This window comes from Nicotiana attenuata, chromosome 10 (genome assembly GCF_001879085.1).
Source record: "Nicotiana attenuata strain UT chromosome 10, NIATTr2, whole genome shotgun sequence".
Classification (NCBI taxonomy): domain Eukaryota; kingdom Viridiplantae; phylum Streptophyta; class Magnoliopsida; order Solanales; family Solanaceae; genus Nicotiana; species Nicotiana attenuata.
In genome coordinates, this window is record NC_031998.1 from 23,255,067 (window position 1) to 23,271,070 (window position 16,004).

A 16,004-nucleotide genomic window follows, 5' to 3' on the forward strand; every position below is an offset into this window, starting at 1 on the left:
TTTATACTCACATATCCCATACTGGCAAAGGCTCTAGAATTGTAGGACTTAGAGATAGTGATAAAGGGATAGTTGGACAGGGAAATTTGATGAGTTTCCAGAATGTGAGTGATTGCCATGCCATAGGGTAGACTGCTGGGATCTTCAGCACTCTCGATCATGAAATTGATAACCCAGGAGGAAAGCTTGAGTTTGAGTTTGGTCACGAGGAAATAGACAAAGAAGGTGTCTTTTTGAGAGAAGGCTGAAAAGGAACCAGTACGGGGAAACAAAGTAGTTGCTACAATGTGGGCCAGAACCCGAGTTTTGAAACTAACATCACTGGGACCTAACTGGTTTGGAAGGGAGTCAGAAGGACACTCAACAATAAATTGTTTGGCTTGGTCAGGAAATTTCAAAGTCATCAAGCCAGGTGTTTTTAAACAGCGTAGGAAAACCAGAACAACGACACTGAATGAGCGAATCAAACAGGGCACAGTCAAGAACAATGCGCTTACCTAACACTAGAGATTCCAATCTATTTGGTTTACTAGAACGAAGATTTGCATAAAACATTTTTACCAAGGGTTCATATACCTTAGGCGGAGGAATAGAGAAGAACATATCCCAACCTTGATGAACGAAGAGGTCTTTGACCTTGCAATTGAGGGCTTCAATGTCGTCAAGGTCGATAACCATTCTATGAGCAATGGGCTTGTCTTTCAGAGCAATGAAGAAATTCTTATTTGGGGAATCCCAGAAATTGAGGTCAGATTCAAGAGAGGCAGAGAAATCAACCTTGAATTTCTTTGGGGTGGACGAAACAGGGGGTTCTTCCATGAGTCGCTTACCTAAAGCTTTTTCTCCTAGGAGTTGTGAGTGTTCAGAGAAATTTCCCTGAGAAGAGGCGAAACCCTCAGAGTGATCGGACCCTAGGTCTACTTGTTCTGGGGGCATAGAAGGAGGTTTTGCTTTGGAACGAGTGCTTTTTCTGGTGGAAGCAGAGGGATTTCTGGGATGTTTGGCCATTGTAGAGAAGGGGTTTGATTGGAACTTTTGGAGAAGAGATAGAGATGAGAGTGATTGAAAAGGGTTCTCTGCCTTAAGAAGAGGGTTATTGACGGTTGTGTACAGAAAAGAAAAAGTTGTCAGTTAAAGAGATATGATGACTGACTTTCCAACTTTTAACGACGAACTGATGTGAAAGAAGAGAAATGAGAGGGAAAAATGGAGGCGTAATTAAGGCATGTGTAAAGGAAAATTATTGCAAGAAAATTAACAGTGCACATAGAACCTAAGAGATATTAATAATGCAAATAATACCAAGTAATTTCTTAAATCACAAAATCTCTCTTCTAATAAAGGTTTAGTAAAAATATCAGCTAATTGATCAATGGTTCCAACAAAAGATATCTCTATGTCTCCCTTAAGAACATGATCTCTAATAAAATAATGCTTAATATCTATATGCTTTGCTCTAGAATGATGCACATGATTTTTGGAAAGACAAATAGCACTCGAGTTGTCACAAAAAATTTGTATAGGCTTAAACGAAAGTTCATAGTCACCCAGTTGATGAGACATCCACAGTAGTTATGCGCAGCATTGTCCAATAGCAATGTAATCAGCTTCAGTAGTAGACAATGCGACTGATGCTTGTTTTTTACTATTCTAGGATATCAATGCCTTTCCCAGTAAATGACATGTACCACTTGTGCTTTTTCTATCATCCTTATCACCTGCAAGGTCAGCATCTGAAAAACCTTCTAATTTAAAAGAGTTAGAGTGAGGGTACCATAATCCATGAGATACAGTCCAAATGAGATATCGAATGATTCTTTTTACGGCAGTCAAATGTGATTCCTTGGGAGCTGACTGAAACCTGACACATTTACATACGCTGAACATAATATCTGATCGACTTGCTGTCAGATATAGCACCGATCCAATCATTCCACGATATTTAGTTTCATCAGCAGGAATACCCTGTTCATCTTTGTCTAGATTTGTGGAAGGGCTCATTGGTGTGCCAATTGATTTTGCATTGCTCATACCAAAGTTTTGAATCAGCTCTTTTGTATATTTGGTCTGACATATGAAGGTTCCTTCTTCAGATTGTTGAATTTGTAGTCTAAGGAAGAACGTGAGCTCACCCATCATAATCATTTTGAATTCGCTTTGCATAAGATTTGAAAATTCCTTGCACATGAGAGGGTTAGCACTACCAAATATAATATCATCGACATAAATTTGAATAATGAGGTTACCTTCCGATGATCGTTTAATGAACAAGGTAGTATCTATTTTACCTCTTGTAAAGCCATGATCAACAAGATAGGAACTCAGTCTATCATACCAAGCACGTGGAGCTTATTTTGGCCCATACGGCGCTTTGGTGAGCTTCTATACATGGTATTGAACTTTTGAATCTACAAAACCTGGAGGTTGTTTCACATATACTTCTTCTTCGATAAATCCATTCAAAAATGCACTTTTAACATCCATTTGAAACAACCTGAATCTTTTAAAAGATGCGTATGCCAAAAGAATTCGTATGGACTCCAAACGAGCTACTGGGGCAAAAGTTTCATCATAGTCGACTCCTTCCTGTTGTGAATAGCCCCGAGCAACTAGTCTGGCTTTATTTCTTACGACCTTTCCATCCTCGTTCAATTTATTTCTAAAAACCCACTTTGTTCCGGTTACATACACATTATCAGGTTTGGGTATCAAATTCCACACTTGATTCTTACTGAACTGATCTAACTCTTCCTGCATAGCTTGCACCCAGCTTGAGTCTTTTAGTACTTCCTCTATCTTTTTTGGCTCAATTTGAGAGATCAATGCGATGTTTGCTTTCTTTTTGAGAGCCCCCTGGTTTTCATTCCTTCATTTGGATCCCCTATAACGAATTTCTGAGGATATTCAGGCTCGCTTCTCCATTCATTTGGACGAACTACATTTGCAGTTGACTCGATTGGTTGATCTGGTACATTGCTGCTGTCTTCACCAGTCAGTCGACTCTTGCGATTTGCTTGTCTCCTGAGTTTCTTGAGCTTGATCTTCACCTGCAGTAATTCCTTTCTCGACCAAGGGGTCATTTTCATCGAATATAATATATACAGATTCTTCCACACATAATGTGCATTTATTATAGACTCTAAAAGATCTACTATTTAATGAGTAGCCCAGAAAAATACCTTCGTCACTTCTTAGATCGAACTTTCCAAGATTATCCTTACTGTTATTGTGGATAAAACATTTACTTCCGAAGGGATAGAAGTAACTGATACTTGGACGTTTACCTTTCCATAGTTCATATGGAGTCTTCTTTAGAATAGGCCTTATGAGGCAACGGTTGAGAATGTTGGCATGCTGTACTTACACCTTCTGCCCAGAAGTGGTTTGGCAGTGAGTGTTCTAGTAATATGGTTCTTGCCATATCTTGGAGGGTCCTGTTCTTTCTTTCCACAACCCCATTTTGTTGTGGTGAGCGTGGTGCAGAGAAATTATGGGTGTATCCCTGATCATTACAAAAATCTTCAAATGCTCTGTTTTTAAATTCTCCTCTACGGTCACTCTGAATTGCTGAAATTAGATATCCCTTTTCTCTTTCAACCTTTTTGCAGAAAACTTCAAAATTTCTTAATGCATCATCCTTATGAGATAAGAAAATTACCCAAGTGAAACGTGAATAATCATTAACAATAACAAAAGCATACCTCTTTCCTCCCATACTAGCAGTTCTAGTAGGCCCAAATAAATCCATATGAAGTAATTGCAAAGGTTTTGAAGTAGATACTATATCTTTGTTTTTGAAAGAGTTTCTGGTCTGTTCACCCATTTGACATGCATCACAAATATGAGTTCTAGAAAAATTCAGTTTGGGTAGGCCAACAACTAATTCATGTTTGGACAATTTTTCTATCAAATGCATGCTAGCATGACCAAGTTTCCTATGCCACAACCATGGATCATCAGACATAGAGGATAAGCAAATATGACCATCTATCTTTTCAAAACTATCAAGGATATAAACATTTCCATACCTTTTTCCAGGAAGGACTATTTTACCTGATTCATCTTCAATAGCACATCCTGTTTTCTTAAAATTTACCTCATATACTGAGTCGCAGAGTTGACTTATGCTCAAGAGATTGTAGTTGAGGCCATCGACAAGATAAACTTCAGTGATGTCACAATTGTTATTGAAGGGAATTGTTCAAGTACCAATTATTTTGCCTTTTGAATCATCCCCAAACTTAACACTTCCTCCATCAATTTTTGTAACTTCTTTGAACAAGTTTTTGTCACCTGTCATATGACTGGAACACTCACTGTCTAGATACCATTTTCCTTTGCGGCTTATTCTGTGGTGTTCCTGCAAAACAAGATGATTACTTTCTTTTAGGTAGCCAAGCTTGCCTGGGTCCTGGAGGGTTAGTGTTACTAGGTTCAGAATTTTTTGGTTTCCAAACCCATCCTGAAACGTTTGTTTTACGAAAACGACAAAAGGAATATTTATTCCCACTTTTGTTACGGTAATGGCTCATAACTTCTGACCCACTTTTAGGTCTTTCATTAATGTTAGTACTAGTCGACTTGGTTCTGGCTGGTCCTTTTCCAGTTGACTTGTAAGTCGTCTGGTTCGACCTAACAGAACTGTGGCTGGTGGATTTGTGCATGCCGATGAGTTGCATTTGCAATTCCTCAAACTCTTCTTGAAGTACTTCCTTTTCGATTTCACATACTTCATGTTTGAGTTTCCAGTCTTTAACTTCCTTAGTGAGTCTCTCTCTTAAGCTCATTCATCATTTTCTGAGACTCTTTCAAAGTTAAATCAAGAATATCCTGCAATTCATTGCATCTTCCACAGTTATAGGATCTTACCTCACTAGTTTCACCTCGTGCCATGAAATAGTTTTCATTTTCGTCATCCGAAATGTCCTCATCTGTCTAGCATCCTGAAGATTTGTTCATTTCGTTTTCTAGAATTGTCATAAAGCAGAGATTTTCTATCTCTTAGTGGTTTGAATTATCCTCATCGCTCCAGCTTCCAAAGGATTTGTTCTTGTTGAAGCCTTTAGAGATCTTCCTCTTCAGTTTTGGGCACTCATCTTGAATATGCCCAAATCTTCCACATTCATAGCACTTCCCATCATTCTTATCCTGTTCGTTGTATTGCCTGGATCGTCTTGGTGGAATTCTTCCTTTCTTTGTGTTCCTGTATCTTCTCATTAATCCATCCATGTTTCTAGATAGCATAGCAATTTCTTCTTGCAAAGCTTCAGGATCATCATCAATTTCATTTTCAGCTATTTCAGTAGAGGTTTTGAATGCAACTATTTTCTTTTTTTCTTCTTGATTGGTCTTCTTGAGATGCGTCTTTTCAAAAGCAATGAGTTCTCCTCGTAGTTCATCATAGGATAATTTGTTTAGATCTTGAGATTCCAGTGTGACTACTTTGGTCTGCCAAGTGGTTGGCAAACTCTTGAGAATTTTTCTGACTTGATCACCACTGGTGTAAGGCTTGCCAAACGCCTTTAGATCGCTAATTATTTTGCTAAACCTGGAAAATATCTCTTCAATGGATTCTCCTTCTTTCATTGAGAAGAGTTCGTAATCATGGACCGGCATGTTGATATGTGTTTCCTTTACTTTGCTGGTTCCTTCATAAGTGACCTCAAGCTTGTCCCATATTTCTTTGGCTGTGTCACAACTTGAGATTTTCTCATATTCTTCACCACTTATAGCGTTATGAAGCAGATTTCTCGCTTTGTTGTTAACTTGTACCACTTCCATTTGCTCTTTTGTGTATGAATCTATATCATCAGGATCAGCAAGTGGTGGAGTGGCGGCTGGTAAGGGATAGTTTCCCTTTTTGATGACTCTCTAGACTTTGACGTCATAAGCTTTGGCAAAGATTTCCATTCGCACTTTCCAGTGGGAGAAATGTTGTCCATTGAAGTATGGTGGTCTAACTTGTGAAGTTCCTTCCTGAAAGAGATCTCCTATGATAACTTGATTTTCGACGATCCTTTCTCACAAGCTGTTAAGCAAAAGTAAAATGTGGCCTTGCTCTGATACCAATTGAAAGTACAAGAGGGGGGAGGGGGGAGGGGTTGAATTGTAAATATTTAAACTTAACCGCTTATTAGTCGACTAGTTAATCGAGTAGTCGACTAGATATAATAACTTAACAGTTATAATGACAGAAGGTAAATTGCAGAAATTAAAGACACCGGGATTTTATACTGGTTCGGATTCAATGTGAATCCTAGTCCAGTCCCCTTGGGTTGCAAGGGAGTTCTCTTTTAGTAAATATGTTTCTCCGAGTACAGTTGAAGTGAATTGACAACACTGTTTCTCTAGCACTCGTTTCTTTTTGATACAATGCCTCACCAGTGTTATACTCTTTTTTTTCTCTGACTTGTTACACAACAGATCTAGTGAACTACAATGTTTGTTTGCAGTAGAATAAAGAGAGTGGTTTTTGGTTCGATCAAAGTATATCTGACTAGGGTTTTACCCTGGGTATAAATACTTTGATGAAGGTCGAGGCTTGACAAACCAAGAGATTTGATCCTTGGGAAGAGATTGATTCTTTCCAAGAATAATATAGCTGATCGTTGCTTCAACAGATGTATGTAATGAAGGCTTTCTCCTTGAGTGTTGGTTCTTCCAAAATTTGTTGCGTACGAATCTTGACAGAATCTTAGATCTTTCGGGATGCTGGCCTTGATTCGTGCCTTAAGTTTAGGCTTGCTTGATTTTCTCCATCGCAGCTGGCCGTTACTCTTTGCTGATTGATTGGCTGATTGGATTCTTTCCTTAGTTTTCCAGATTTGCTGATTGTATTGTAATCTTTGTTAATTGATTTCTTTCCCTACGCATCAGGATTGACTCTAGCAGTCTTGTAGTATCTTCTTGATTCCTTGTAATTGATTTCCTGCATATGTATATTATTTGCATCATTAAAACTGGATCTAACAGTGTGGATGTTTGGTTTGGATCTCTGAGGGCTCGGGTGAGTGTCAGGCATGTTTCAGAATGGTTTTGACCTAGTTCAGGTTTGCTGGTGCTCCAGTTGTCGCAACTGCGAGCACAAGCATCACAATTGCGATCATAGCAGAGGGTTCTCAGGTGTCGCATTTGCGATACCTTGATCGCATTTGCGAAGAGAGGCTAGGACAGGGTAGGTTCGCATTTACGACTGATAGGTCGCATTTGCGAGAGTAGCAGACTTTGTAAATGCGAAGTCTGTGTCACATTTGCGACATCCCTCTATGTTGTCAGGTGCTGCAATTGCGAGGGTTCGCAATTGCAAACCCAGGGTCGCAATTCCGATACACGCACCTGAACAGAAGTGTTGGGAAGACGGGATCTGATCTCTTTTCTCTCATTTAGAACCCTAGACTCGGTAGAAGGCAATTTGGAGAGGTGATTTTCACTACAATCATTGGGTAAGTGATTTGATCAATTTTCAATTATATTACATGATTTTATATGAGATTTAATATCAAATTCATGAGAGTTTATAGATTGGAAAGTTGAATTGGACTCAGATTTGAAAACAAAATACATATATGGAATCGTGGGATTATGGATAGTCAAGATCTACCCATGAACCAGGGTTTTGACCGGGTGGGCTTGGGGTTGACTTTTATTGACTTTTGAAGAAATGTGTAAAGATCATAGCTTTATTAATCGTAATTGATTTCTCTTGCATTATTTTATGACATTAAATCGTTTTTGGTTAGATTTGAACCGTGGGGAGGTGAATTTTAATGGAAAAGAAATTTTTGAGTGTTGATTTGGCCTAGTTGAGGAAAGTATCTTGTCTAACTTTGACGGAAAAGTCAATAGATTTAGGAAAGATTCTCCAGAAGAGGAAGATTAATATAGCGTGTGTCCAGGAGACTAGATAGGCGGGTATTAAGGCACGGGATGTTGATGGATTTAAACTATGGTATTCAGGAGGTGCTAAGGGCAAGAACGGGGTACACAATTTAGTTGATAGGGATCTCAGGGAGCTAGTGCTAGATGTTAGAAGGGTGAATGATAGGTTGATGGATATTAAGCTAGTGGTTGGTGGGCTTACTTTAAACGTGATTAGTGCTTATGTGCCGCAACTGGGTTTAGACGTGGAGGTCAAAAGGCGCTTCTAGGAAGACCTTGACAGGGTTGTGCGTGGTATTTCTCACACTAAGAAGCTTTTCATAGAAGGTGATTTTAATAGCCATGTTGGGGAAGCTGCTAGGGGTTATGACGAGGTGCATGTTAGTTTCGGTTTTAGGGATAGGAATGAGGGAGGTACCTGTTGTTGGATTTCACTAAAGCAATATACTTAGTATAGCTGACACATATTTTCAGAAGAGGGTGGATCATTTGGTCACTTTCCGAAGTAAAGTAGCCAAGACTCAGATTGATTACCTTCTCTGCAGGAGGTGCAATAAAGGTCTTTGTACGGATTGCAAGGTGGTCCCGAGTGAGTGTCTACCGACTCAGCATAGGCTCTTAGTAATGAACTTGCTGATCGTGAGAAGACGGAAGAAGAGAGCGGTGTACGACCAACATAAGATTAGGTGGGGAGCCTTGACCAAGGACAAATCTCAAGAGTTGGGGGAGAAGTTGTTGGCTATTGGGGCCTGGAGGAGTAGTGGGAATGCAAGTAGTATGTGGACAATGACAACAACTGCATTAGAGAGGACGCTGGTGAGGTGTTAGGCGGTAATGAAGGGTTACTCGGAGGCCACAAAGGGGACTGGTGATGGAATATGGAGGTCCAAGGAAAAGTGGAGGCTAAGAAAGCAATATATCTGAAGCTAGAGGAGAGTACAAAAGAAGAGGAGAAGAGGACAAATAGGGAATGCTATAAGAAGGCAAGGAGAGAGGCGAAATAAGTGGTCACAGCCGCTACAACTTCAGCATTTAAATGTGTAAAGCCGAGCGAATTTCTATAATTAATCAGACTAATTTTATGTTTGGGAATGCAAATTAATTTCGAGCTACATGAAATTTACTTGAATGGAATAGAAGTATTAGAATATTTTGAAATAATTATTTTCTCACTGCTTGAGTGTAAAATTAATAGAGATTAAAGTGGTTATTAAGAACCTTGGAAATTTATAAACCTTTAAGGATGAATTATGGACTAACCTGCAAACGTATATGTTTGATTACAAATAAGACAGAAAAGGGAAGTTAACGTTAATACCCAAAACAAGGAATCGAAATGAAAAGGGTTAAAGGAGAGTAAGGAAATTTGATATTAAATGTGTTACATTGGCAGTGGCAGAACATTAAATCAAGAAGTTAGCTACATGTGATGCTCACCAAGTTTGGTGCGACGCATCCCCATTAGGTCCCACTTTTCCAGCTGCCACAACATTGGTAGTGAACTCCAGCTAAAGCGCCAACTGTGGCATCCATATAAGTAACCCTTGAAAGCTTTTATTTGGCATTTCGCAGAGAGAGAAATTATATTATTTGGGACTTGGTCTTGGGGGTCAAAGAGAAGGAGGAGCTCTTTACCGTTAATATATTTTCAAGGTAAAAATTAAATGCCTTTCTTTGATAGTTTTAGTTCATTCATTACATTTCTTAACCCTCGAGCATCATGAAATTCATAAATTTTGAAGATAATCTCAAGGATACTTCAAGAACACAAATCTTGAAAATTCTTGGGTTTGACAAAATGGTGGTCTCCTCACTCCAAACTTATATATTGTACTTCATGAATGTAATAGAGTATACTCATGGAGATAGATTTGTATTTAAACATCTATTCATGAAATCCTAGAAGCTAGTCTTGAAATTAAAGAGTTGGTTGGTAGGGGTGATGAATCGTGTTGGTCTTGCTTGAATGATGTTATTTGGAGTTTCTAGTAGGACAACTAGATCCCATAACAAGTTTAATGAATGAGTTGGAGTTAAAATTCAAGGATTGACCTTCAAATGATAAAATTAGGATTTTTGCTAAACTTATGAAATCGGACATAAGTGTTTCACACGTAGTTGGCTTAGTTGGTATTGTTGTGACGCGTTATTGAATTATGTGAGTTCGTACGTGTAGATTATGACTCGTTGACATTATTTGACCATTTGGGGAAAGGTTGGAAGCAATTTGAGGTACGTTGGAACTTACTACCCTCGGAGCTTTTCTCCAAACTCATATCGAAGCGCGATTAAATGGAAATTCTAAATGAGAATCCTAGCTTGTGGGGACGAGCGAGTTGGGATTGTACCACTTCTTGCATCATAAAAGATTTAAGTGCCATGAATATTATTTTCTTGAATTGTTTTATTTTAATTTTAAAACTAAATGAAGAACACTTGTAGTATTTAAGAAATGAATATATATGAGTTGTGAAATATCTTAGATTTAACTACTCTCAAATAGTTGATTTGGCTAAGAACACCACCATTGATAAATGTAAACGTTTTGGGAGTTACTTAAGTTCACCGATGTTACGCCCCGGAATATTACATCGATATTACGTCCCGCAGTATTATATTATGATGATATTATGCCTTACATTACTACATTACGATGATGTTATGCTTCGCAGTATTAAATTACGACGATGTTGTGTTGTACGTCGAATTTGTCGTAAGGTAATTGACATCAGTCCAAGGAAAAGATTATTTGGATATTATAAGGATTATGCTATTTCAAATAAGTGGTGACTAAATTCGTGAAGGTGAGAGGGGAAGCAAGTCAAAGAATATGAATTTTCGTCCAAGTTTGGCATGTTGGGATAAAATACGGGCCGAGCGTTAATACCCAATATTTATGGACTAGTACCATACAAGGTACCACATGACCATGGTAGTAAGTTATATAGAGTGTATGAAGTGTATCAAAAATAAGTAATTTTTTTAGTAATTTGAGACAATTCTTAATTATGCGGGTAATTGGTTAATTATCGAGTAACAGGGCACTACCTAATTACCTAATAAGTGGATAAAGATTAAACCTTCCCACCCCACCCCCACGTGGCAGCAAGCCACACCTCAAGCAAATGACTCCTTAGTCATTTTGATTAGGTGTCAATCAAATTAATAATTGAAGGCCACTTCATGCCTTATACTGGTATACAATTCCTACAATTCAAGTTCCTACATAAGACCACCATTTTTTTGTGTGTGTCATGTGTTAGTATTTTCAAGAAAGCAGATAGTTTCACTTTTCACATTAGATCCTAATTCTGTCCTTCTCACAATTCTAGATTCAGAAAATCGTCTTACATTGTTTCCATGCTATAGTTGTATATATATCATTCTATTTTTGAAACTTAATGTTACACTGTACGGATAGTACTGAAACAATACTCCGATAAATACTCTTGATGTTACCATCTACACATTTAAGTTTCTGTGGAAATGTTAACTCTCCTTCTTACAACAGGAGCACTCTTTATCTTTTCTCCAACAAGAATTGTTAGAACCGTAGCAATGTAAAATTTTGCGGTTCTAAAGGAGTACGGTGCAATTTTTTCCAAGAATATCATACGAATTTTTTCCCGACTCCAGGTATGTTAAGGCTATCCTTTCTTTTTTTGGCGTGATCTATACAACACAAACGAAACGAGCAAATGCGCAATTTCCATAAATGACTCTATTCATAGAAATACTAGAGATGCATATGTTCTTGATTCCCTATGTGTCATATTATTCTATCATTTGTTCATGGGTTTCAGAAATATACGTAAGTTGAAAAAAGTTTACTTCATGATATTACTCAAAGGCATAATGGTCTTATGACATTCCAAGAGATTTTATTGATGTACTTCTTGTTGATACCCAATTTTTCCCTATGTATTTTGCACTCAAAATACTTTCAAAATAGCATGTGTATGCATATATAAGCATGCCCGAGAGTTTTGGAATTTTTTTCCTAATTTTTTTAAAGATTTTTAAAATCAATTATTGTCTATTTTGGAAGTACAAAATCCAATGATTGTTCCCAAAATTATCACTTTGGTGAATAATTTATTTCTATTCTCGTATTTACACCAAAATATAATTAAGGAAATCCAGTTGAGAAGAGACAAGCACGGTGACATCCATCGAAGGGATCTCGGTCGAGAAGCGGCCCAGGTAAAGCTAGATTTCAAAGGTAGAATGTATTGGTGGCACATCGACCTAGAATAAGGGCTCTAGTCCACGATTCCTGGATTCCAACCTTTCAAAGGCAAAGGAAGTCTCAAGCTATAAAAGTAGGCCTGCCATCGATGCTAAGAGATAGACGAGCTACCATAGATCCCTCACCGACGAATAGCATATTTTTATAAATTTATTTGGTATTTTTAAAGCTAAATTGTATATAATTGAAATTATAGCCTATTTTACGATTAACAGTATTTTACAATTATAAAATCATTTCCAATATTTTTAGATCAATATTTATATATTATTAATTAGTTCAGTGCTTTTAATTTGTCTTTAAAATCATTTTAACTATTTTTATAAAATAAAAAAAGGAAGAAATTGGCTATTTAACACATAGCCCATTTCTATTTCAATTGTAGCCTCAGACCCCCCCAATTCCGCCCAAATCAAAATAACCCAATTTTAATTTTAACCCAATTCACGATCCATATTTCAAACCCACCCGGCTTCCTCTTTAATCCTGGCCGTTGATCATTTTGATCAACGACCGTGATTCTTCATTTCCATTTTTAATTCCCAATACCCCTTTACCCTAGTTCATTCTATCAAAGACGCCTCCTGTGAACTCTCTTCGTCTCCCAAATTCTCTCTAGCCTCTCCGAAACCCTAATCATCTCCTACCTGTTTCTACCATAGTCCCACCGGAATCCATGGCATTCCTGGCCAGGGGTGGCCTGTACTCACTCTCTCTCATTATTAAATCTAAGCTACTCGAAGTTTGGAGGCCCGACTTCAATGGCTCTCTTTAGATCTGCCTCAGATTCGTAGATCTATGGCCTCTCCGGCCATTTTCCCGGCGTGTTCGAGCAATATGAGTCTCTTCGACTCAGGATCCGACTTTCCTCAAGACCTTTCTCATTCTAGGGTTTTCTCTGCAACTTTAGGCCATCTGAGGTCCTATACTTACTTATTTTCTTAGATGCGTGCCATGCCTGGTCTTTACTTGACGTTTTAAAGGTTTCCCCAAATTTCCTCTTTAAAATTGTTCAATTTCAATTTTAGGGTTTCTGAAAAAGGGATTTCTTCAAATTTTGATTCTTCTTGTTCCTTCTTTATGTGTGTTTTATGCTCGTATGTTTGCTTCTTACTATGCTCGAGTTTGCTCTCTTGTTTCTTTCTATTATGCAAGACTTTTCTGTTCTTTGCTGTCCCTCTCATGCTCACACATTAATTTGTGTTGTTTTTCCTTACTCTTTGCTATACATGTTTATGGTTGAGTTCTTTGATCTTGCTCGCTTTACTAAGTTCTGTTCGTGTTCCTACAGAGCATATTCTTTTCTTTTTCTTCTCTACTGTTGCTTAAAAATTCGTATCCTCTCTTTCTTTTGAACTTGTTTGTATATACTTTTCTCTCGTGAGTCTTTGAAAAAAGATTTTTGAGCCTCTTTCAGTGACCTTGTTTTGTCACCTCTTTGTCTGACTCAATTTGAAACCCTAAGATTTGGGGGTTTTCTTTGGGTAAATTGTATTCTATAAGCTTGTATTTGAACTTGAATCTCTTTTGCTTGTGACTCTGAAACTTTCAATGTTAGATTCTTTCTTTGTTTGAGCTGTGTGCTTTATATATGAGAAAACTCCTCTTTCAAAAGGTTTTCACCAACCAAGTGATTGACTCTGAAATCCCTTTAATAAGGCTAATGATTTGTCACTGATTTTTTCGATTGAACCTCTTTTACCCTACTGGCTGTTTACTTGGTGTTTTTGTGTAAAAATCCCATGCTTGTGATATTTTCCTTAAATACATGATCTTCTGTAATTATGTACCAAGTTTTGAATTATTTATATACTTATGTGACTCTTTCCTTTATTACCTTAATTTCCTGTGATTACAATTGGAACCGGGATCCTCTTGATTGATTTTCGAACTGATGCCCTATTTTTACTTTATAAACACACTATTATTTCAACTTTCCTTAATTACCCACTATATATTTGTCCTTGTCTATGCACTATGTGGTTTCTTTGCCCTAATCAGCCTTACTGAACTGATTTCTTTTCCTTATTCTGCCTTGACTAACCGTTTGAACTAGACTCCTTAATTAAAGGATTCCAGTCGTCTTAATTGAAACTAATTGATTGCTATTTCCATGTTTGTGCACTCTTTGCCTATGTACTGCTTGTTTTCAAAAACTATATAAAGACCTGTCTTCCCTCTTTACGGACGGAGATTGACATAAACAAAAACACTTCTAATTACATACTTTCTTGCAATACTGTTTGAATTCAACACTTTGCTTTGCTTGAGATCTTTTGGTATTGCTTTGTTTGCAACTTGGCTCTCCCAAGGCTACTGTTTTCTTACTTGTTTTCCTTTGAAACTGGTATGTCTTTTATTTAAATTTTCTGCCTCACGCCTATGTGTTTACTTTACAGTTTCAGCCTTTTGTTTACTTTACTACTCATGTTCAGTGATTTGTGCTAATTATGTTCCTTCCTTGCTTCGGTTTCTAGTGCGAATCCTTACCCCTATTCCCTTCTACGTGCTTGAGTTAAGGTCTTGGCCTAGCAATATCCTAATTACTGCCCAGGCCATAACTTGATCCACAATGGATCCTAACTCTTAAGTTTGGCTAACAGGCTTGTCAGGGGTGTGCCAGCATCCCAATTGCTGGGCATGACCACCAGCCTGCCATGGCCCTCCCTGATTCCCCCCTATGCACTTACACTCACTCTTAGACTCTAAGTTCTGCCCACCCCGCTCCTATGAGCCTTCCCTTGGGACCTTGAGTTCCCTCTGAACTTGGACATCTGAGGGCTAGCATTTCCATACTGCACTATGTTCTTAGTTATGCAATATTTTGGGGTGTAAGCACTGCCCGGAGCCTTTTGAGACTCTTGGGAACTTTGACACACCCCAAATATGAGAAAGTCTTTTGGAAATCTGATCCTAGAAGTTGGTTTATAATATTGTTGGACTTTGAGTCTGCATGAGGCTGTTTGGATGTAGCTGGAACTTCTGATGTAATTTTACTTTTCTTTTATGATTCATTCGGGTCTGTAATAATTTGTAATAACTATTGGGGATGGTTAGTGGAAAGGGATGGGGGATGAATGCATGCAAAGGGTAAAAAAAACTTGCCTATAGGTTATTTATAATTTCTGCATTTTTGCATTTTAGAAAATATGTCTATAAGTCTTTCTGCATTTCTGAACTCATGCTTATAAGTTCTGCATTTCTGCATTTTAGAGATTATGCCTATAGGTTCTGCATATGGAATCATGATCTTAGGTTTTTTCTGCACTTCTGCATATACACGCCATTAGGCAAACAATTTGAGACTTAATAATAACCAATTCATTCTAGATACCATGCCTATAGGACTCTTGCATTTATGTAACTGTTTTAAAACCCATGACGCTTAGAGATCATGCCTATAGGAGCAAATCAACTGAATCAGCTTCGTTTTGAATCTAAAATCATTCATAAGTCTGCAGATCTTTGTTGATAAAACCAACAAACTTTTTCCTTAAAATCAATACGTTCTATTAGATGTCATGCCTATAGGCCTCACTTAGGCAAACTATTAGGTAATTAAGTAACTGTGTCAGTCTTTGATAACTATATCCAGACAAGGCTAATTCGAGCTCCTCATCTGAGAAATATGTGATTAATCCGCCTATCCTACGCCTTAATTTAATTTAGACCAAACCAGTATTTGAAGTCATGCTATATTTGCTCTTCTAAGTGAGGGGGCCTGTATGGGCCTTAACTGCTATTTGTTCTCCCTTTAACTGCTATTTGTTATTGCTTGTCGCCTAGATTTTTTATCCTTTTGAAACTCTGAAAAAGCCCCAACTCCCTCCCCTTTAGGATTAGTAGTCTCAATGCCTCCGGGACTGATAGGATTGGG

At 37.8% G+C, this 16,004-nt stretch overlaps 1 protein-coding gene across 1 annotated transcript; it reads right to left on the reverse strand.

The window, feature by feature from the left end:
- Positions 1,651-2,136, reverse strand: LOC109233649 (uncharacterized mitochondrial protein AtMg00810-like). Its single transcript, XM_019399523.1, has one exon. It carries the CDS (start codon positions 2,134-2,136, stop codon positions 1,651-1,653), a length of 486 nt encoding a protein of 161 aa, XP_019255068.1.